The 24,157-nt window shown below is 37.7% G+C and overlaps 2 protein-coding genes and 1 pseudogene across 2 annotated transcripts in view; 2 read left to right on the forward strand and 1 right to left on the reverse strand.

Moving 5' to 3' along the window:
• The window catches only part of LOC109724574 (exopolygalacturonase-like), a 3,079-nt gene extending 961 nt beyond the window's left edge, over window positions 1-2,118 (reverse strand). Inside the window, exons 1-3 of the mRNA XM_020253432.1 lie at window positions 1,887-2,118; window positions 1,228-1,539; window positions 90-605 (exon numbers count right to left, since the gene is read on the reverse strand). Of these exons, the coding sequence (XP_020109021.1) occupies window positions 90-605; window positions 1,228-1,539; window positions 1,887-2,057 (999 nt within the window). The 5' untranslated portion in view covers window positions 2,058-2,118. The remainder of the gene's footprint in view (window positions 1-89; window positions 606-1,227; window positions 1,540-1,886) is intronic.
• LOC109725217 lies at window positions 7,870-11,700 on the forward strand (annotated as a pseudogene).
• Window positions 23,476-24,157, forward strand: part of LOC109725219 (E3 ubiquitin-protein ligase UPL5-like) — an 8,440-nt gene continuing 7,758 nt past the window's right edge. Inside the window, exon 1 of the mRNA XM_020254319.1 lies at window positions 23,476-24,150. Within this exon, the coding sequence (XP_020109908.1) occupies window positions 23,551-24,150 (600 nt within the window). The 5' untranslated portion in view covers window positions 23,476-23,550. The remainder of the gene's footprint in view (window positions 24,151-24,157) is intronic.

Below are 24,157 nucleotides of genomic sequence, written 5' to 3' on the forward strand. Positions count from 1 at the left end.
TATATATATATATATATATATATATATATATATATATATGTGTGTGTGTGTGTGTGTGTGTGTGTGTCCGAAAAAGAATCTAGTCTCACCGTCGCGTCGCAAGATTCGTAAGGACAGTACTTCTGATCAATGATGATGGGATTGCGCACGTCCCGCATCAAGATGTCCTCGAACATGAAGTTCGAGGCGGAGCTGCGCGGCGAGCTCTGCCACGTCTTGATCCGGACACCGTTTGTGGTGCCCGTCAGGGTGCAGTTCCTCACGCGGAGCCCGGAGACGTCTTCCTCGCCCGCGTACTTCCCGAGGCTCCCCACGCTTATGCCGTGGCCCGGGCCGCAGAACACTTTGGATATCGAGATGTTCCGGTTGCCCGGGCCGACCGAGACGCAGTCGTCGCCGGTTGCGATGTTCGAGTTTCTGATGGCGACCCTCGTCGATCCGCCGATGTGGATGCCGTCGGTGTTGGGGCTGTTTTCTGGGGCTTTGATCTGGATGTGGTGCAGGTTGATGTTGCTGCACTTGAAGATGATCATGTGGAAGAATTTGCTGTTCAAGGATGTGAGGCTCCTGATGGTTGCATTTGTCACATGCCCAAATTTTATGGACTGGATCATGTTGAAACAGAGGTAGGGTTAGGGTTTTGTTAGTTAGTTCTCCTTGTGAGGTAGTTTTTTTTTTAAAAAAAAATTCTCAAGAAGGAATATGAAGAAAAATTATTGTAAAAAAGAGATTGATTTTGGGTTATTTGCTGTTGTTGTTATTGTTGTTGTTGTTGTTTACATATGTGAGTTTATGGATGCAAACTTGACGGATCTGGGGTGGGAGGGGTCCCCCTAACTTCCACTTCACTTATTGTTGGATTGGGGTGGATTTGGGGTGGATTTGGGATGGGTGGATTTGGGATTGGGGTGGATTGGGGTGGATTTGGGATGGGTTAATTTTGTTGGATTGGGGTGGATTTGGGATGGGTTCCCCTAACTTCCACTTCACTTATTGTTGGATTGGGGTGGATTTGGGATGGGTTAATTTTAACTTACCGCTCCATTTGGAGTGAATTGGGGCATGAGCGTTTTTTTTACAGAGTACGAAAGTGATATACTTTAAATCACAGGGTATTGAAGTGAGAAAGTGCGAAATCACAGGAATGATATTTGAAGTTTTTTCTAAAAAAAAAATTGAAGGGTAATAACAGAAAGATGGGGGTTTAAGAAGCCAGGCAAATCTTACAATGGGGAGAGTCTTGCAGTCTTTCTTTTGAGGGCACTTGTTTTGAGGCCAGGCTGCTGCACCTTGCCCATCAAACATACCACCCCCTGTGAGGAGCAGCCCATCAATTTGCTCAAACTTGATCCACTGCTCATCATTGAAGAGGCTCAACTCCTTTGGGGCCTTCAACACCCCCTTGATTTGCACCACCACCACATGACCCTTGCATGGCCCCTTGAACACCAATGGCTTGACCATGTACACCCCCTTTGGAACATAAACCCTAGGTCTCCCCTCTTGTGTGCATGCCTTCTCCCATGCTCCAAGTAAGGCCTTCCTTACAAAATGGTTTGAATCAAAATTCAAAAACAACATTTTGTAATCAATGGAGTTATGACATGTTTAGCAAGATGTTTTAAAGTCGCTTCTTCATTTCGGGAGGTAGGAATTATATATATCTGATTATAAACAGTCTCGAGCTTCTGCTGTGGGAAAAAGCTAGCTGCAATATATAAACTCTAGGGCATCGCACGAATCATTCTATTAGTTACTATCATATGAGCTATAATTTGAACCAAACTTTTGGCTCAAAATTTTATATGGAATTTTCTTAAAAACACAAAAAACTACATTCTAGCATTGAAGATTGAAACTTCAGCCAAAATTTGCAATTTGCTTACCTGAGAACTATCCGATTCGCCATCGGCGACGGCTCCGAAATCTCTTACATTGAAAACATTGTTAGCCTGAGTTGCATCAACATTACAAATGGGCAGAAGCAGAAGCAACAACAAGAATGCCAAGAAAGGCAATGCCATTTCTCTCATGGCCTTCTTCAAGCTCCAATTCATGAAACCACAAGAGAAATAGCTGATGGAGACCCTCCACCATTTTTGGGTTTCTTTTTATAGTTGGTGAGAGAGGGGAGTTTCTCAACTGGTGTTGTTAAGGGGTGCACTCTTTTGGTGTATTGTTATTTTCTCTTTTTTTTTTTTATGTTTGGTTTTACTATTCATAGGATGTCCTCTTGTCATGTACCCACATTTTTCTCTTCTTGGATGCCTAAATTTTCTCTCCTCTTGTAGTTGGTGTGGTGATTTTTGTAACCATTGGTTAGGGACTCATAGATGTTATTTTTATTTTTACTTTTTGTTTTTTTGAGAGAGAGAGAGAGAGAGAGAGAGAGAGAGAGAGAGAGATGTAACAAACTATCAGTTTCGTTCATTTTGTAAAAACGAAACTAAGCTAGAAATGTCAAGTAATTAGGTTTTAGTCTGGGATCTCGGATACCAATTATAAAACCCTTAGCCAAGATACGATCAGTTCTCATCAATGTAAGTTAGAACCTTAACCAAATGCAGTTATTTTGATACTTTTAAAATTCGTAAGAAAAAAAAAAATAAAAACTCTTTGGGACTCTGATCCTCCAATGCTGTAGAATGGAGGTGGGAACATTTATTGTAGGAGCATTCAATGACAGTGATGTAATATCTTAATTATTGTCATATCATCAACAATAAAGGGCCGTTTGGTTGCATATAGTTGTAATTACAATGCAGTTGTAATTGCATGTAAATACAAATTTGGTGTTTGGTTTGATATATTTAACTCCAACTGCTACAATAGGAACTGTAGGAGGAGGCCCAACTGCAGCAGTTCGAACTACGTCCAAATTGGCCGCAGTTCCAATTGCAGCAGTTGGAAAGAGTAACTTTAAATAAAAAGTATGCTTACCTCCTCAATATTTTTTAAACAAAAATTATTATTATTATTTTTTACATTGGAGGTAATCTCACTATTATATATATANATAATATTGAAAAATAAATACTAGTCAATTACCAAATTTGATAAACTCTAAACAAAAATTTTTTCCTTATTTAATATTGTTACTTATCAAATTACATAGTGGCTAATCTGACAAGTAACAAACCTTCATAAAATTGAATTTAAAATTTAATTTGAGCTTAAACTTTATAATTATATACATTAAATTTAAATTTAATTCTAATTTTCAGAAAGAAAAAATTTATATTTAAATGAGTAGTATATTTCAATTCAAATTGTTAATTCAATATTAAAATAACATGAAAGTTCAAAAATATTAATCTATTTTAAATTGTAAGTTATGTTGTACTTATAAACCCAACTTTTGTTATTTATTTTTTTTAAAAAAGGTTTCTATTTTTTAAATTAAATTCAAATTGTTTATTCGATGGACGACAGTGAAAACAGTATTAAAGTTCAAAAATATTGATCAAAAATAAATTTTATATTCAGATTTTAATTTATATTTTAGTTAAAAAATAAATTTTATTAATTATTTAAACTAAAAGTTTCTATGTTTGAAAATTAACTTTAAATTATAAATTTTGAATTTAATTTGAGCTATTATTATTTCAAATTATCTTTAAAATGGTTTTTACCTTGTTTAAATTTAAATAACACATTAAGTCTATTTGACTTGGATCATCGGATCACCACGCATGGCTCATTTGGAATTTAATTTTTAATTTTTCTCTCAAAAGAATATATATTTATGTATAAATACAGGCGTAATCTTGACCTGCACCTATTAGATCAAATTGACTTTTATAATTTATGTCTAAATAGAAGCTAATTTTGATCATATATAATATATTAACTCTAAAACATTTTGGATAAATTTCTAGCTTTTTTATGGTTTAGTTCATTTTTTACTTTGACACTCCATGGTTTTAAAAATTTATTTTGTGCCCAGGCAAAATTTACCGTATTTTTCACTTTGCCGCCATATTGTTCCTTAAAAATTTTACTTTACCACCTATTTTGATATAGAGTATTTTTGATAAAATAAAAATTTAATTAGTTGGGTTAATATTACACTGATTGAGCTATCCAATCAAATTATCGTAACTCGAACATGTCAACTTTAATTTGGGTCGGCTATCCATGTTCAAAAGTTAAAATATTGATAAATTGCATTCTTTCGAATTGAATTTTAGCTTTGATCATCTAACATTCGTTGCCGATTCCTCCCTGAGATCTTTGCCGCCATCGATGTCGGCAGAACTCCAAAATCAACGTCGTAGCACCACAATATTGAGAGGAAAAATTATAGGTATAGATTAACTATTACTTGAAAGATGGAAGCAAAATGGACAGGGGTTTGGTTTGGAAGAAGATGGGATGCTGTGGATGGGGAATTTACAAAAATAGAATATTGGACGATGAAAATGGAGAAAGATGGATTGTTCTAGATTTACAAAAATTGGGACATTATGAGGATGGGAATTTACCAAAACGCCCTTGGTGCTAACTCCGCGTAATGAGAACAGTACTTTGCCCTTGGTAAGGGGGTGACCAGTACCGATGGCAACAAGAGCTGGCCACCCCCTTTAAAACAATGCATCGCTACTGTTCATTTAAAAAATTCAAGGGTTAAGATTTGTTGGCGTATAGGAGCATTGTTCTAAAGATCAGAGCATACTAAAGACGTTAAAATTCTATAATACTGGAAATGACTTGAACTTTGGATCGACTAGGATGGGCGCTGAAGTTGTGATATGGCTGTAAATCAAGTTTATTAAAAGTAGAAATATTAATTTGTCATCTATTACGAAGACACCGAGAAGATCCACTAAATACCCATGGGATAAAATTCTCGAAAAACAAATCCATTTCGAAGCAGTCCAAAGTCAATAGTTTGTTGATTGAGTAAACGAAAAGAAGGTCAAAATGGATGGTTTCTAGAAATGAAGTTCCATCAAAACTACAGATTGTCTCTAGAGCAGGTGGCAAAAGACCTAACGGTTGATACTTGAGGTTTCAAGTTTGAAGCCTAGATAGCAAGATACCCTTTTGTCCTAAAAGAATAATTAATTTTTTTTCTTTCCATCTCATGCATCTAAATACTATCTTTCCTAGGTACTAGTGATTGCATTGGCATTAAAAAATAAAAAGAAAAATTGGGATAATATCTAATGTGTCCTTTAAAACTTCAAATATATCTTATTTACTTTTGGAGGCTCAAAATATTCTTATTGATTTTAAAAAAATTCTTTCAAATATTCCCATTTTTTCTAGGGTTTACTAGTAAGATTGGGTTTAGAAGCGTATATTGGTAGTTTCAGAATAAATTTGAAAATTTTGAATAATAGTCAGCGGTACTAAATAAGCAAACGCCCCTTAATAATTTAAGTTTAGTAGTAATTATGTTAGATGATAATCAATGTAAGTAGCAGGCACACTCTAGATATGGATTATATTTTTTTGATGTTTAATGCTCCCAAAAACTCATGACTCTATCATATTTTCTTCTTTTTATGTGGTTTTCATAAAAAAAATATTTCTTGATCCCAAAAATATGTCTCAATCTCAAAACTTTTCGCTTTTCGCTTTCCTTTTTTGGTAACCAATTCTATTTTGGTTTTATTGGAGACATGTGAATAGATGATTGACGACTTTCTAGAAAACAAATTTGATGATTTTTCAACATTATTCATCTGCTGTTCAAGTGGCCTCACAATCAACAAATTTCAATGACATATATAAGGTGTATTTATTGCTAGGTAAACAACATTAAAAAAAAATCATAAAAATTAATTTCTAGAAAGTTTAGGAGCACAAATGATGTTGAACACTGTGGATTATTGATTCATCAGCACCATCATCGAAAAATGACATGGGAGTATTGAGGAATTGGTACTTCTAAAAGTATCCTAGCTCATTTCCAAAATCTATGTGCGAAATAGCAGCTAAGCATGTTCCCAGTGTTATGTTTGGGAAACCTCACAGATGACCAATTAATTTTGGATAAAAACGTACAAAGTTTATCTGAACCATGGATCATTTGGAATCGACTAGTCAACAGTTCTTTGACTTAAAAATTTGCGATGATTATTTACTTTAATAAATTTATAGTTGTAAGAATTGAATAAAGCATGCGAATGTCCAATAGATTAAGAGGGTTAGGTTTGTTAGGGTTGAAGTAGTTCGAGGATGTGTGATCTCCCGGGAAAGCGGCGCATTATAGTCACCGGCTGAACTTCAGTCTTATTTGTCCGGTTGTTCTGATTCTGTATCATTTTGTTTCATGCAACTTATTTTTTATTTACTAAATATTGTTAGTATTTTGATTTAAAACAAGTGATTTAAAACTTCTTTATATGCTCATATGTTTTAAAACTTCAATTTGGCCTTTGGACTTTGTGGGCAGCCCACTGTCAATGGGCCTTGCCTGGAAGCCCAAGCTTTGGTCTCTTTTCATGTGGTGTTTAGTCCCACATTGGAAAGAGACCCTCACTTGCTCAAGAGACCCTCACTTGCTCTGGTTTATATTCTACTTTATTCTCATTGTTACTACTTGGGAAGTGATGAGAGTGGAGCTCTCGTCTAAATACATGCACGCGCGCACGGCACGAGCCGGGCCGGCGGCGCGCGTGAACCCGGTTCATTTTATTTTTGTTACACTTTTCTTTTATTATTTTATTTTTGGCCTTACCTGGATTAGGTCCAGATTTGGTCCAGTCGAAGGGTCGCACCTCGGGACTCAACCAGTCCCAACGGTCTACCTCGGGAAGGTGGTCTTCCCGTTGGAACCCTTCTTTTGCTCTCCTATTTACTAGGGTGAGTAGCTGGGTTAGAACGGTGGTGACATACAGAAACCCTAGCCTGAGTTTCTCCCCTTTTCTCTCTTCTCCTTCTTCTTCACTGTTTTGCTGGATCTCTGAAAAGCTGTGACGGTTCGTTCTTGCGCCACCCTGAAGCCGTGCCGACGGGGTGGACGAAGGTCGTTGTATCGCTAGGAGTGATTGCCGGCGCCTCGTACGTGGAGGGGCAATCTTGCTTCTAGGACAGTGCAATCGCACGCCTCGACTCACAGGCTCCATCTAATCCTTTATTCTCTATAGTTTTTATTTATTTCGTTCTTAATCAACGTTTCTAAAAACAGTGGATAAGTTGTTTTCAAACAAAATTGTTTATACAAATATTTGACTAAAGATTTCGAAAGAGAACTAATTTTTTCCAACAAAAATAACACCCCTATAGTCTCACATCGGATGAAAAAATAATTCTGATTAGAATATATAAGGCTTTACACACTAGTAATGATAACTGGGCTTAAGTATTTTGGACCGATGGTTTAGACCTAACGAGTTATTATTTCTAGCGGGTCGGGTCGTTATACTATCCAACGAGTTATTATTTCTATCAGGTCGGGTCGTTATACTAAACTTCGATTTTTTTTTTTTTTTTTACCCTCTATTGCTTTTTCTATATGAACAGAACAATTCCCTTAATAAAGGACACAGTATCTGCAATTTACTTAATTTTCCCTTTCATTGCTTGAGAAACTCATAAACAGATTAAAACAATTTGCAGCTAACACCCTACATAAAATAAGCTGCTCTATAATTAAGTTGCTAATTTAACCTCTCTCTGGTAATTGGCCAAGTGAAAGTAGTTAACTTATAATGCAATATTTAGAACATTTCCAAACATAGGCAGTGTTTTTGTATAGCAAACACACCCAAAAAATAACAGAAGAAGTTTTGAGCACAAACAAGTCTCCAATTCCTTCCTTCTATAAAAGCCTGCAAAACTGATAGCTGACAGAGGTGTAGCAGATTAAGACAGACATCCAATTTGAAGAGAAGACAGCATTCTGATTATTGATTACAGATGGGTTGTGGATACAACAACATTTTCGCAGTCTGCTCGCTGCTTCTGCTTGCATTGGCTGCGAACTCGCAGGACTCTAGCCTGCAGTTCAATGTGAAGGATTTCGGTGCGGTCGCAGACGGTGTAACCGACAGCACGCAGGTAAGCAGTGCTATGATGGTGATTCTTGTTTTATATAATTTTGAAAAAAAACCTACATTAAATGCACTTAATCATCCTTGATCGATTAGAAATACGTAAGAGGGTTACATCGATAAAATCGATGTTGTTAAAAATGAATATCCGACGGAACTAGAGGGCACGCTAACGGAAAAAGTTAAGTACTGATGGTGTAAGTTTTCGACCATTCAGATGAAAAAATATGCGGTTAGGATGAAAGTGGTTACGGTTAGGTTGATAGTGGGCCCCCTAAGGTTGAGTGGGTGGTTGGTTGAATAGTATAATCTAACGGGTGAAAATGATTAAAAGGTATATCTAACGGCTAAAAACTTATGAGTACAATTGGCTCTATACTCATAAAAGTATAGTAGCCGGACTCTATATATAGGCTGGGGCTACTATACTCATATGAGAATAGAGCCCTTTGTACTCATAAGTTTTCGACCGTTCAGATGAAAAAATATGCGGTTAGGATGAAAGTGGTTACGGTTAGATTGATAGTGGGCCCCCTAAAGTTGAGTGGGTAGTTGGTTGAATAGTATAATGTAACGGGTGAAAATGATTAAAGAGTATATCTAACGGCTAAAAACTTATGAGTACAATTGGCTCCATACTCATAAAAGTATAGCAGCCGGACTATATATATATATATATATATATATANATTCCATTGTTGCTACCAGTTTTTTAGCCCTTGGATCAATTCTTTTCATATTTCTAACCATTGGATTAAATACTATAACCCAGTAGGGACTACTCAACCCTAGGGGGACAACTCATCTCTAACCGACTAATATCATTCTGACCCTATAATTTTTCATCCAATGGTTAAAAACTTGATAGTAACAATAGAATTTTGCTACTAATAGTAGCCCAGTCCAACTCTCTCTCTCTATATATATATATATATATATATATATATATATAGTGTAGAGCTATTGGAACCAAGAATTTGATGCTTCCGACTTTTTGACCTTTGGATCAAGAATTTTATGGTTGGGAAGATTGCAGTCCCCCTTAGAGCCGAGTGGTCCCCACAGGATAATAATATTAATGCAAATGTTAGAAATGATCTTGATCTAAGAGCCAAAAAGTCGGAAGCACCAGATTTTCTATACTTCCGATAGTATAGTAGCTCTACTACTCTCTCTCTCTCTCTATATATATATATATTCTTTCGAACTTTTCATCACATAGACAAACTTGTTTAGCGTCGTGGACGATCAATGACTAGTTTCTTTCCTTTTTTTTTGAAGGCATTTCAAGCGGCGTGGAACGCTGCATGCGCGGCGGAGGGGAAGCCGGGCCTTGTAATCCCTGAAGGCGCCTACGTGGTCGGCCCGTTGATGTTCAAAGGGCCATGCAAGGGGTTCATGGTGGTGCAACTGAGAGGCCAGCTACTAGCCTCGACCGATCTCGACGCTTACTCGAAGAACTGGATCGAGTTCCAGTACATCACCGGCCTACTTGTCTCCGGCGGTGGCAGGCTCGACGGTCGAGGGGCTTCGGCTTGGCCTCACAACGACTGCCCTAAGCAGTCCCACTGCAGACTCCTGCCTATGGTAAGTGACCGTCAGCCCGAGAATATATAGTTGTAAAGTGATAGTTCTACAACTGTTTGCAGTTGGACGTAGTCGCTTAGTGTTCGAGCTTTGTCCGGAGACCGAACGGTCGAGTGGCATTTCCTCGGTGAGACAGCAAATTCTTCACTATGAACATCTTCTCGTCGAGACAATCTTCGCATCTCGACTCGATCAAGATCACGCGGCCGGGCGACAGCCCGAACGGACGGCATCCACATCGGCGACTCGAGCCGATGTCCGCATCAACGAGCTCATCATCGCACGCGGGGACTGACGCGTGTCGGTCGGCCCGTGGAGGTCAATGTGACCATCTCCCGACGTGTTCTGCCGGCCGGGCCACGCTGGATCACGTCGGAAGCTTAGGAGAAGAGTCCGGGCGAGAAGGACGTCGGTCGGCCTCACCGGTCAGGAACTCACTCTCACCGGCACAGACGAACGGCGTCAGAATAAAGACATGGGCAGTCGGACGCTCATCGCCGGCGTCGGCCTCCGACTTTCCATTTCGAAGACATTGTCATGAACAGAGTTACAACCCTCATCATCATAGACCAAAAATCACTGCCCATTTTCTACTATGTTCCCAAAGACAGTAAACATCCTAACTCTACACCTCTTGTTTTTCCGCCTTCTGCTTATCTGCGATTTACAATCAGCAACTGTATCATTTCGAAATTTGATTTACTGTCCACACTGCTTTCAATTTATTCATTGAAAATCAGTCAACTACACAGAATTTGTAATGGGCATTTTTTTACTTTAAGTACTCTTTGCAACTATAAATTCATATTAAACATAAATAATTATATATACTTAATTTTTATTCTCGAATTTGGGACATAATTACTTAATAGTACCTCTGATAAGTTTCTCGACCTTCTTATTTATCTCTCATAGAAGTTAATATTATAAACTATATTTTGGCGATTTCAAGAGATTATTTTAATATTTTTTCAAGAGTTAAGTTTTGTTTAGTGAACACATTTAAAACAACCAGTTATTTCTTATGAAATCACTATTGTGCGCCAATTTAATATTATAATTACTATTGTCACCAATTTTTCTTATTGGGTTCTTCAGTTAGAGGCAAGAGATATATCTGACATCTTTTCTAGTGTATAGCAAATCTAACGGTTTTTAACCTAGAAACTAAATGGATATTAGACACCGGAGTTTATTAATGGTTTAAAGTTATATTAGAAGTTTGAGGGGTATATAGATTTCTCTCTAAATTTGAAGTTAAAGTATAGTTAACTGATCACTAACAACAACAGAATTAGGTTATATGGACACATGTTTGGGATCACTGTTTGAGTAAGTGTCCATTTATGCTAAAACTTAAAAACACATTCTACTAATGCCTAAATATAAAGCCCAATCCAACCAAAAATAAAAGATTACTCAATCCACCACACCCAGTCCATTTGGCCTGATTACAAACAGAAAAGAAAAAAAAAAGAAAAATCAATTACCATTTTTTCTTCTCTCTTCACTCAATCCACTGAAATTCTAGACGAAGAGCTTTTACTGTCGTCCTCCTTCGCCACCGCAGCCAACGAGATAGAGTTTCGGCGGTTGCTAAATGCTTAAATAAGTGTTGGTAAATTAGCAGCACTTTTTTAGCTTATAGCGACACTCTTTAACTGTCACTATATACCTAGCGACCCCACATATAGCAACACTTTTTAAAAGTGTCGGTAATTTTGTACCTACATTTAAAAGTGTCGCTATATACCGTTTTTGTTGTAGTGGATTCAAATCAAAATTTTGAAACATTAAGCAGCTGATTCAAAATGGTTCATAGTTCAAATAAGTTATGTACATTCGTTCTGTTGTGCTTTAGACTCCGTCTCAGGTGAAGATCAATCGTGTAACATTTCGCAACATCAGAGGTACGTCTGCGTCGCCGGAGGCGATCAAGATGGTCTGCAGCGACGCCGAGCCGTGCGAAGGAGTCGAGCTCAGCGACATCAGTCTGGACTACAATGGCAGCAGAGATGGAGATGATCAAGAAGAGAAAGTGTCGACTACAACTTGTGTTAATGTTAGAGGGACTTCCAATGGCAATGTAAAACCTGCATCTTGCATCTAATACATCTAGCATTAGCATGCATGCAACAAATGTAGAGTAATGTAATTATGAAAATGTAAATGTATCATTATCGTGTTACTGATCACAACTCTATTCCATTACTTTCACGTTGATGACGACACATCAATCGTAGAAATTTAAATGCAGTTATATATAGGATTCAATGGTAATAAGCGTAAATGTAATACACTGAATTTTTGCAAATTGCGAAATTCGAGTGTGAGGAATGATATTTGGAACCCTCCCACATATTGAAAAGGGTTTAAAAATGTTTACATATAAGTTTGAGAGTGATCGGAATGTCGGAAACAAGAAAGTGCATTGAGCAGGCGAAAATCAGCTTTTTCTGCTTGGTGTACCGGTACAGCCATTATGGTGTACCGGTACACAATGCAGAAACGTGGCAGCTTGGGCTTTTTCGTAATTTCACATTTGACACCTACCTATTTGATCCCAGCACGACTCTTGGAGCTTGCTGGAGTGTGCTAGAGCCCAGAGAAGCAACCTTGCACCATTTTCTCTCTCTCTCTCTAGGGTTTTTCTCTCTCTACAAAGAATTCGCCGATTTCGCTCGTTTTCGTCGTCGCGCGCATTCTTCGCTGGTTGCGGGCGTCGCAGCGCCTTTGTGCACGTGCAAGAGAGCGTTTTGGAAGGGTTTTCGCAGCCCTGGACTAGTGGGGTGCTGGTTGGAAGCTTGAGAAGGTAAACGACTCGATTTTCTCCATTATCGACGTTCGAGTAGACGNTACAGGAGAGGCTAGGGATCGTGGCAAGGGAGTCGCGCCTAGCTAGGGACTACTAGGAGCGTGCTAGTCAATCACCTTGCTACTCGGGCTACGGCCGAGGGTGATGTCCTTATGTATAGAGAGACTACCATTGTACCTTCTTTTTGTATACCCGTGATGTATATTTACTTTCGGGGTTGAGATTATAGTAGTGTTACTTCTCCTTTTTGCTGAGATCATGGATTGTATACTCTTTGTATTTTGACTTGGATTGGATACTCGTGGTATATCGACTTGCACTTTGCTCTGATATCAGGATAGGACTCTCTTGTTTTACTTCCTATCGACTTGCTTCTTGTAGACGCCTTATATACTGCAGGTGTATGGCGGGTCTGTGCACGTGCCGGATATGCTTCCGCTGGTACCCGGGCGTGACAGTAAAGCTTCTATGCTATCAAAAGTATAGAAAATTTGATGTTTTCGATTTTTTGACCATTGGATTAAGAATTGTACGGTGGGAATGATTGTGGTCCCTCCTAGGGTTGAGTAGTATCTCTAGGGTTGAGTGATCACCACAGGATAATAGTATTAATCCAAAGATTAGAAATAATTAAAAGAGCTGATCTAGGACAGAAGTACTAGATCCTCTATGCTTTCAATAACATAATAGCTCTACTTTGATAATAATATTGAAAATTCGAGTAAAAAATTATAGTAAATTAATGTTTGAGAATCAAAACTAAATTAATGTTTGAGAATCAAAACTATAATTTAGCTGAATAAAAATCATAACTAAGGGCATGTTTGGTTCGAAGGATACGCGGCTTGAAATAAAAATCCGAATAATTTATTTCTATTGTTAGTGTTTGGTTTAAAGGATTGACATTCCGATTTACACTCGAGGGAATTCGAATTGCTCCAAAACGGGAAGAGATTAAGAAAGAAAACTCCTTATATTTACTAAAATTATTTAGACTCAAATATTAATTTATATTTAATTTTAGAATCACTATAACTTTAAATTTAAATTAAATATGAATTAAAAATTCAATTATTAAATTTATAATTTAAATTTAAATTCTTATATAAGTTTGATATTTGAATTTAGTTTTACAGTTTGACTTTGAACTTTAATTTAAATTATAAATATAAAATTTGAGTTCAAATTTAAATCCAATTTTGATGAAGAATTTGTGTAGTATATTTATCTTTTAATTTGAATATGATGCCAATCCCGATTCATTTTATGGACCAAACAAATAAAATGTTTTCAGCATGCCGTTTTCGATTCCAATCCGTTTTCATTTCTATTCCGATTTCAGCACCTATTTCGAGCCAATCGTACTCCAAAATCAGACGATCAGATTTTAAAACCGTCTTAGTCGGGTTCATATTCGCATAATATTTCTAACTAAAATCTGTAACACCCAAATAATCCTACAACATATAAAAAATAATTACAATTTGATTATGAGAAGCCTTGCACCATCATAATAATAATAATAATAATAATAATAAATTTAAATATTTTGTGCTGCTGGTTTGGATGCAATGAATTATTATTGTTAGCGGATCGGATCGTTATAATTGGTATGAAAGGCGAACACTAACCGAAAGTATAAGAATTGTTTGCAGATGGAACTGGACTTAAACATATTGGATCCAATAAGTAATTATTGCTAACGGGTTGAATTTTCACAAAATCAAAATCTGAATCCGACCCGACTTGGAATTCTAATCCAAATCCAACTTCCACTCCCTAGTCCCTAGACTAGCTAGAAGTACAAAAATTCGAAACTTATATAAATCCCACCAAAACCCAACAAAACCAACGAAACCGCGGGATGCAGCAGTCATCATTAATATTCCCTCTATCGTATCGCCGATGCCAGTCTTCTCCGACGCCTGTCAGCAGGCGGCCGTCGCCGACCTCCGCCGGCGGCTGGACGGCATAGCGCTCCGCTGCGGCTGCCTTCTCCGTCTCTGCGACGTTGTCCGACCTCCGAACCCGACGATGACGACGGCGTGCCCCGCTCCGACCACCGTATCTGCAATTTACTTAATTTTGCCTTTCATTGCTTGAGAAACTCATAAACAGATTAAAACAATTTGCAGCTAACACCCTACATAAAATAAGCTGCTCTACAATTAAGTTGCTAATTTAACCTCTTTCTGGTAATTGGCTGAGTGAAAGTAGTTAACTTATAATGCAATATTTAGAACATTTCCAAACATAGGCAGTGTTTTTGTATAGCAAACACACCCAAAAAATAACAGAAGAAGTTTGGGTACAAACAAGTCTCCAATTCCTTCCTTCTATAAAAGCCTGCAAAACTGATAGCTGACAGAGGTGTAGCAGATTAAGACAGACATCCAATTTGAAGAGAAGACAGCATTCTGATTATTGATTACAGATGGGTTGTGGATACAACAACATTTTCGCAGTCTGCTCGCTGCTTTTGCTTGCATTGGCTGCGAACTCACAGGACTCGAGCCTGCAGTTCAATGTGAAGGATTTCGGTGCGGTAGCAGACGGCGTAACCGACAGCACGCAGGTAAGCAGTGCTATGATGATGATTCTTGTTTTATATAATTTTGGAAAAAAAACCTTAACCCTCCTTGATCGATTAGAAATACGTAAGAGGGTTACAACGATAAAATCATTATTGTTAAAAATGAATATTTGACAGAATTAGAGGGCACGCTAACGGAAAAGGTTAAGTACTGATGGCATAAGTTTCCAGGAGGGTTAAGTGCATATATATATATATATATAATGTAGAGTTACTATACTATCGGAAGTATAAGGGGATTTGATTTGATACTTTCGACTTTTTGACCCTTGAATTAAGAATTCTACGATTGGGATGATTGCGCCCCCCCAGAATTGAATAGTATTCTTAGGGTTGAGGAGTCCCCACAGGGTAATAGATTAATCCAAAGATTAGAAATGATCAAAAGGGTTAATTTAAGGGTCAAAAAGTCGAAAGTATTAGATCCGCTATGCTTCCGATATCATTATCGCTCTACTCTCTCTCTCTCTCTAGTCTCTATATATATTTTCTTTCCAACTTTCATCACATAGACAAACTTGTTTAGCATCGCGCACGATACGATTGATGACTAGTTTCTTTCGTTTTGTTTTGAAGGCATTTCAAGCGGCGTGGAACGCCGCGTGCGCGGCGGAGGGGAAACCGGGCCTTGCGATTCCGGAGGGCGCCTATGCGGTCGGCCCGTTGATGTTCAAAGGGCCGTGCAAGGGTTTCATGGTGGTGCAACTGAGAGGCCAGCTACTAGCCTCGACCGATCTCAACGCGTACTCGAAGAACTGGATCGAGTTCCAGTACATCACCGGCCTCCTCGTCTCCGGCGGTGGCAGGCTCGACGGTCAAGGGGCTTCGGCTTGGCCTCACAACCAGTGCCCTAAGCAGTCCCACTGCAGGCTTCTGCCTATGGTAAGTGACCGTCAGCCCGAGAATNGAGAGAGAGAGTTGGACTGGGCTACTATTAGTAGCAAAATTTTATTGTTGCTACCAGTTTTTTAGCCTTTGGATCAATTCTTTTCATTATTTCTAACCATTGGATTAAATACTATAACCCAGTAGGGACCACTCAACCCTAGGGGGACCACTCATCTCTAACCGACTAATATCATCCTGACCCTATAATTTTTCATCCAATGATTAAAAACTTGATAGCAAAAAGAGCGTTTTACTATTAATAGTATTCCAGTCTAATTCTATATATATATAACAATAGAATTTTGCTACTAATAGTAGCCCAGTCCAACTCTCTCTCTCTCTATATATATATATATATATGTATATATATATATAGTGTAGAGCTATCGGAACCAAGAATTTGATGCTTCCGACTTTTTGACCTTTGGATCAAGAATTTTATGGTTGAGAAGATTGCAGTCCCCCTTAGAGTTGAGTGGTCTCCACTGGATAATAATATTAATCCAAATGTTAGAAATGATCTTGATCTAAGAGCCAAAAAGTCGGAAGCACCAGATTTTCTACACATCCGATAGTATAGTAGCTCTACTACTCTCTCTCTCTCTCTATATATATATATATATATTCTTTCGAACTTTTCATCACATAGACAAACTTGTTTAGCGTCGCGGACGATCAATGACTAGTTTCTTTCCTTTTTTTTTTTTGAAGGCATTTCAAGTGGCGTGGAACGCTGCATGCGCGGCGGAGGGGAAGCCGGGCCTTATAATCCCTGAAGGCGCCTACGTGGTCGGACCGTTGATGTTCAAAGGGCCATGCAAGGGGTTCATGGTGGTGCAACTGAGAGGCCAGCTACTAGCCTCGACCGATCTCGACGCGTACTCGAAGAACTGGATCGAGTTCCAGTACATCACCGGCCTACTTGTCTCCGGCGGTGGCAGGCTCGACGGTCGAGGGGCTTCGGCTTGGCCTCACAACGACTGCCCTAAGCAGTCCCACTGCAGACTCCTGCCTATGGTAAGTGACCGTCAGCCGAGAATATATAGTTGTAAAGTGATAGTTCTAACTGTTGCAGTTGGACGTAGTCCTTAGTGTTCAGCTTTGTCACGGACGCGACGGTCAGTGGCATTTCCTCGGTGGACAGCAAATTCTTCCACATGAACATCTTCTCGTCGAGCAACTTCGCACTCGACTCGATCAAGATCAGCGCGCCGGGCGACAGCCCGAACACGGACGGCATCCACATTGGCGACTCGACTGATGTCCGCATAACAAACTCCGTCATCGGCACAGGGGACGACTGCGTGTCGGTCGGCCCCGGGAGCGTCAACGTGACCATCTCCGACGTGTTCTGCGGGCCGGGCCACGGGATCAGCGTCGGAAGCTTAGGGAAGTATCCGGGCGAGAAGGACGTCGTCGGCCTCACCGTCAGGAACTGCACTCTCACCGGCACGACGAACGGGCTCAGAATAAAGACATGGCAGTCGGCGCCGTCGCCGTCGTCGGCCTCCGACTTCCATTTCGAAGACATTGTCATGAACAATGTGTACAACCCCATCATCATAGACCAGAAATACTGCCCATTTTCTGCTTGTTCCCAAACAGTAACATCCAACTCTACACCTCTTGCTTTTCGCCTTCTTTTATTGGCGATTTCAACAGTAACTGATCTTTCGAAATTTTGATTTTACTATCCCACCTTTCAATTTATTCGATTCGAATTAGTCAACTACATTTCGACTTCAAATTTGAATGCATTTTCGCAACTATAAATTCATTAAAATAGATAATAATTAGCTTAAATTTTATTCCTGAATTTGGAGCAATTATTTATATATTTTGGAAAAGTTTTCGATTTTCTTATTTACCTCTCTCTCTTAGAAGTCTAATATTAAAAATATATTTTTGACGTTTCAAATTATTTTAAATATTTTCCCAGAGTTAAATTCGGTTAGTGAACGGTTAGCTAGGAACAACAGTTATTTTTATAAAATTACTATTTTATCATTTCAAATATACTCTTCTATCATCACCGATTTTTCTTATTTCCTCTTAAGTTAGAGGCAAAAGAGGTATTTGGACTTCCTTTTAGGTCTGTTAGAAATTTAATCCGGGTTTAATCCGAGAAGACTTAATGGATATTAATAGCAGAGTTATTTTTAAATAACAGAGCATTTCAGAAGTTTTGAGGGGTATATTAGATATTATCTCTAAATTTTGAAGTTAAAGTATTGTTGACTGATTCAAATTAAAATTTTAAAACCTTAAGTAGCTGATTCAAAATGGTTTATAGTTTAGATAAGTTATGTACATTCGTTCTGTTGTGCTTTAGACTCCGTCTCAGGTGAAGATCGATCGTGTAACATTTCGCAACATCAGAGGTACGTCTGCGTCGCCGGAGGCGATNGTCGGCCTCACCGTCAGGAACTGCACTCTCACCGGCACGACGAACGGGCTCAGAATAAAGACATGGCAGTCGGCGCCGTCGCCGTCGTCGGCCTCCGACTTCCATTTCGAAGACATTGTCATGAACAATGTGTACAACCCCATCATCATAGACCAAAAATACTGCCCATTTTCTACTTGTTCCCAAACAGTAACATCCTACTCTACACCTCTTGTTTTTCGCCTTCTCTTATCTGCGATTTCAACAGCAACTGATCTTTCGAAATTTTGATTTTACTGTCCACCCTTTCAATTTATTCAATTTGAATCAGTCAACTACACAAATTTGAATGCATTTTTTTACTTTAAGTACTCTTTGCAACTATAAATTCATTAACATAAATAATAATTAGCTTAAATTTTATTCCTGAAGTTGGGACAATTACTTATATACCTCTGAAATGTTTTCGACCTTCTTATTTATCTCTCATAGAAGTTTAATATTAAAACTATATTTTTGACATTTCAAATTATTTTAAATATTTTTTCAGNTCCGGGTTTAATCCGAGAAGACTTAATGGATATTAATAGCAGAGTTATTTTTAAATAACAGAGCATTTCAGAAGTTTTGAGGGGTATATTAGATATTATCTCTAAATTTTGAAGTTAAAGTATTGTTGACTGATTCAAATCAAAATTTTGAAACATTAGGTAGCTGATTCAAAATGGTTTATAGTTTAGATAAGTTATGTACGTTCGTTCTGTTCTACTTTAGGCTCCGTCTCAGGTGAAGATCGATCGTGTAATATTTCGCAACATCAGAGGTACGTCTGCGTCGCCGGAGGCGATCAAGATGGTCTGCAGCGACGCCAGGCCGTGTGAAGGAGTCGAGCTCAGCGACATCAGTCTGGACTACAATGGCAGCAGAGATGGACACGATCAAGAAGAGAAAGTGTCGACTACTACTTGTGTTAATGTTAGAGGGACTTCCAATGGCAATGTAAAACCTGCATCTTGCATCTAATACATCCCCCCCCCCCCCCCCCCCCCTAGCATTAGCATGGATGCAACAAATGTAGAGTAATGTAATTATGAAAATATAAATGTATCGTTACTGTGTTATTGATCACAATACTATTCCATTACTTTCACGTTGACGACACATCAATGGTAGAAACCGAAATTAAGTTATAGGATTCAATGATAATAATATAAAAAGTTCGAGTCAAAAATTACAGTAAACTAAAGTTTGAGATTAAAAATCATAAGTAACGGTATGTTTGGTTTGAACGATACGAGGCTCGAAATAAAAATCCCAATAATTTATTTCTATTATTAGTGTTTGGTTTGAGAGATTGACATTTCAATTTACACTCGAGAGAACTCGAATCGCTCCAAAACGGGAAGAGATTAAGAAAGAAAACTTCTTATTTTTACTAAAATTAGTTAGACTCAAATATTAATCTACATTTAATTTTAGAATTATTATAATTTAAATTTAAATTAAATATGAATTAAAAATTTAATTATTAAATTTATAATTTAAATTTAAATTATTATATAAGTTTGATATTTGAATTTAGTTTTGCAGTTTGACTTTGAACTTTAATTTGAATTATAAATATAAATTTTGAGTTCCAATTTAAATCCGTCATAGTGGGGTTCATATTTGGATAACATTTTCTAACTAAAATCTGTAACACTCCAATAGTCCCAACATATGAAAAAATAATTATAATTTGATTATGAGAGGTCTAGCTAGGGATGCAAATGGATCCGGGGTGGTGGAGCTCCCGCCCCGCAGTAAACGGGAGGAAATAAATGGATTCGAGGCAGGAAACAAGGCAATTTTTATGATCCGTGGCGGATTCGGGGCAGGAAAAGGAAAAATTTTTGATCCGCTCCGAATCCGCCCCGAATGTATGTCTTTAAAATTTTTCCATATGTATGTATTTAAAATTTTTGAATTTTGTTGCGAGTTGTGATTGATATTTTTGATTTTTATAGTTGATATTATTAATTATATATAACTTCATAATATTATCAATTAATATTAAAAATTTTATTGATTTATATTTATAAAATATTAATAATATTATAATTTATAAAACAAATACTATTTGGCGGAGCAGATTCGGGGCGCCGTCGGGAGGCGGGTTATAAGGCGGGGCGGATTATGGAATAACTAGTTTCAACCCGTCATGGATTCGGGGCGGGAGGCGGGGCGGGGCTCCCGCCCAAAATCCGCCCCGTTTGCATCCCTAGGCCTAGCATCCTAATAATAATAATAATAATAATAATAACTATAATTGTGCTTAAATATTTTGTGGTGATGATTTGGGTTTAACGAGTTATTATTGTTAGTGGATCGGGTCATTATAATTAGTATGAAAGCCGAATACTAACCAACAGTGTAAGAATAGTCCGTAGATAGAAATATAATTCTGATTAGATTATGACATCTGTCGCGAACGAGCCGGCCCCACCGTAGGTGTTTCTAAGGCGAGTGGTCATTCATGGTAGAGATTAAATTTGTTTGAAATTTTTTTTTTTTTTTGAAATCAGGATTATAGGTTTATGGCTTCCAACAGACTCAAGAATCTACTGTTAATCACCCCACACTTTCGGTGTTAAGAAATCATCGATTAAGAGACCAAATATAAATGCTGATAATAAAGGAGACCAAACAGGCAAATAAATTTTATTAATATGATCATCTTTAGTCTATCATCATGCATTCCGAAACTGCTTTGGAATTACTTGATACTTCTTTTCAAAAAACTTTATATACACTGAGAAGTGATCCTGTGACTCCCTTTCAGATCATTGAGGAGATGTTAGCTGCGGTTTTGGAATGGGCTAGGTGATGAAGAGTCCCAATTTATTTTTTTGAGTTCTAACTTATTCTTTTGAAAGGGTTTATTTACATTGCGTAGATGTAGATTTGACAAAAAAAATTTCATGTAGAATTGAGGAAATAATTTTAGGAAGGAAACTCCCGCTTGTGGTTTCACTTTTTCTCACTTTAGTAACATGTGGTTTAAAGTGTATCGAGTTAGTACCACGTGGTTTTGCACTTTTTCACTTTAGTACCCTGTGGTTTAAAGGGTATCAAGCTAGTATCCTGTGATTTCGCACTTTCTCACTTTAGTACCATATGATTTCGCACTTTCTCACTTTAGTACCCTGTGGTTTAAAAACCACAGGGAACTAACTTAATACAAAAGTAAAACCACAGGATACTAACTTGATACAAAAATAAAACCACAGAGTATTCTAACTTGATACACTTTAAACCACAGGGTACTAAAGTGAGAAAGTGCGAAACCACATGGTACTAACTTGATACACTTTAAACTACATGGTACTAAAATGAAAAAGTACGAACCACATGGGGGGTTTTGAAGTTTTTCCTTCAAATAAATAATAGTTCGAAAACTAATTGCAAACTAAAAGGTAAGGGACTAAAATTTCAAAAATTGACTAAATTTTTTTTTTTAAAAAAATTAAAGGTAAAAATCAAAACCAACTTAATAGATCATATTAATTAGACAGATCAAATTGGTAAAATATATAAATACTCTAGATTTGCTCTATATAGATTTATTTAATTTATTTACCGTCCTAATTTTGTTTACTCTATTAAAACTCTATGGTGGAGATTTATTATAAGCTTAAAATTTAAACTGTCTAGTCTAAGATTTATTTAGTCGCGAGTTAAATTACACTATATTGTTTAGACTTATTGGAGATTTCTATATACTTTAGGTTTTAAACTTCAAATTTATTTTCCATTTATATTTTAAATTATAATACATGATCTCATTAGTTTTAAAAGATCAATTTTATCTATTAAAATTTGAATTAACATAGCCCGTACAATTCTATTATGAACTAAATTGAATTATACCCTATATTCCTATTGAATCAAATATTTAACTACATTCAAATTTTAAAATATTGTTACAAAATTAATATCTAAATTAGAGGAAGTCTAAAATTTTTTAATCATATTAAATATGTTAAATTTAAATGTTTACCCACTTTCAAATTTTTTAAACAGTCATAAAAAATTAATGTCTTAAAGATATTAAATATATTGAATTTAAATATTTAACCAACGTTCAAATTTTTTTAAATAGTAATACAAAATTAATGTCTAAATTAAAGGGATTCTAAAATTTCTTAATCATATAAAATAGGGAAAACTTCAAAAACCCCCCTTGTGGTTTCGTAGTTTCTCACTTTGCCCTCCTGTGGTTTAAAATGTATCAAATTGTCTCCCTGTGGTTTCGTTTTTATTTTTTCGGTAGCTTTTTCGTTAATATTTCATTAAATTATATTCAAAAAACTTCAGATACCCATGTAGATTTATCAAATAATCACTTTAGTACCTTTTAATTTTAACTTTATTACTGATTTAAGAAAAAAAAATAATGAATTGATAAGAAAAAGAGAAAAAAGAAACCACGGGGGGGTAAATTGATACATTTTAAACCACAGGGGGACAAAGTGAGAAACGACGAAACCACATGAGGGTTTTGAAGTTTTCCCTATTAAATATATTGACTTTGAATATTTACCAATTTTTTTTAAAAAAGTTGAATATTAATATAAAAATAATGTCTAAATTATAATTCTAAAACTACTTCAATTAATGAGTAAATTAATACGAAATTAATGTCTAGATTTGGGGAAGGGATATCAATTAAAACCTTCTTTAAATTTGGTAATTTTTAATTACTAAAATACTCTCAATATTAAGTTACCCTTTAACTTGCTAATGACACCTATATCCTTTATTGATATTTTTTTATTATTTATAACACTAAGTACCAAATTATTTTTCTATTCTCAATCATTTAGCGGAAAAAATTGAAAAAATCAACGTGAGGGAGGAGAAAGAAATAATTAAAGAAATAATTATGTCGGAACAGCTGGTGTGTCTCGAACTCAGAACCTTCTGCTCTGATATCATTTGAAATAATTTGTTATATTCTACAAATTTAAGTGATTAGAAATTAATATTTATATTTTTTTATATTTAATAGATTTGAAATCAAATTCAGATTCCAATCCGACGGTGTTCTCGAATCCGAATCCCAAATTCGAATCCGATAGAATTTTATAATAGTATCCGCTTTGACTCCCGGTAGTACAAAAATTCGAAACTTACATAAACCGCACCAAAACCCAACAAAACCGACCATAGTAGCAGTATCTGCTGCCTTCATATAATAATAATAATAATAATAAGAAGAAGAATCTCTACACCGCCGATGCCAGTCTTCTTCGACGCGTGTCAGCAGGCGGCCGCCGCCGACCTCCGCAGGCTGCTCGACGGCATCGCGATCCGCCGCGGCTGCCATCTCCGTCGCCGCGACGGCCGTCGGACCTCCGAGCCCGACGATGAGGACGGCGGCGGCGGTGGCCGCCGCGTGATTCAGATCTTCGTGCGGACGCTATCGCAGGGGACGGTGGTCGTGCGCGCGCCGGCGTCGGAGACGGTGGCGGCGGTGCACGGCCGCGTGGAGCGCGCCACCGGCGTGCCGCGCTCCGACCTCCGGCTCCTCCACTGCGGCCGCCAGCTGTCCCCCGGCGCCACCCTCGCCGGCGCCGGCGTCCAGCCCGGCGACACCCTCCACCTCTCGGCCCGCCTCCGCAGCACCCCCCATCCCGACGCCTGGCGTCTCGCCGCCGCCGCCGATGCCTGCGGCCACTCCATCCCCGCCCTCGTCTCCCTCGCCGCCGCCGCCGATCCCAGAAACGTCGACTTCCCGGGCCTCTACTTCTCCGGCGCCGCCGCCGCGCTCGTGAGCCTGTATAACTCGACGTGCCCCAACGTCCGCCACTCCGCGGCCCGCGTCGTCCGCAAACTCGTCAGCG

The sequence above is a fragment of the Ananas comosus genome, linkage group 19 (assembly GCF_001540865.1).
Source record: "Ananas comosus cultivar F153 linkage group 19, ASM154086v1, whole genome shotgun sequence".
Classification (NCBI taxonomy): domain Eukaryota; kingdom Viridiplantae; phylum Streptophyta; class Magnoliopsida; order Poales; family Bromeliaceae; genus Ananas; species Ananas comosus.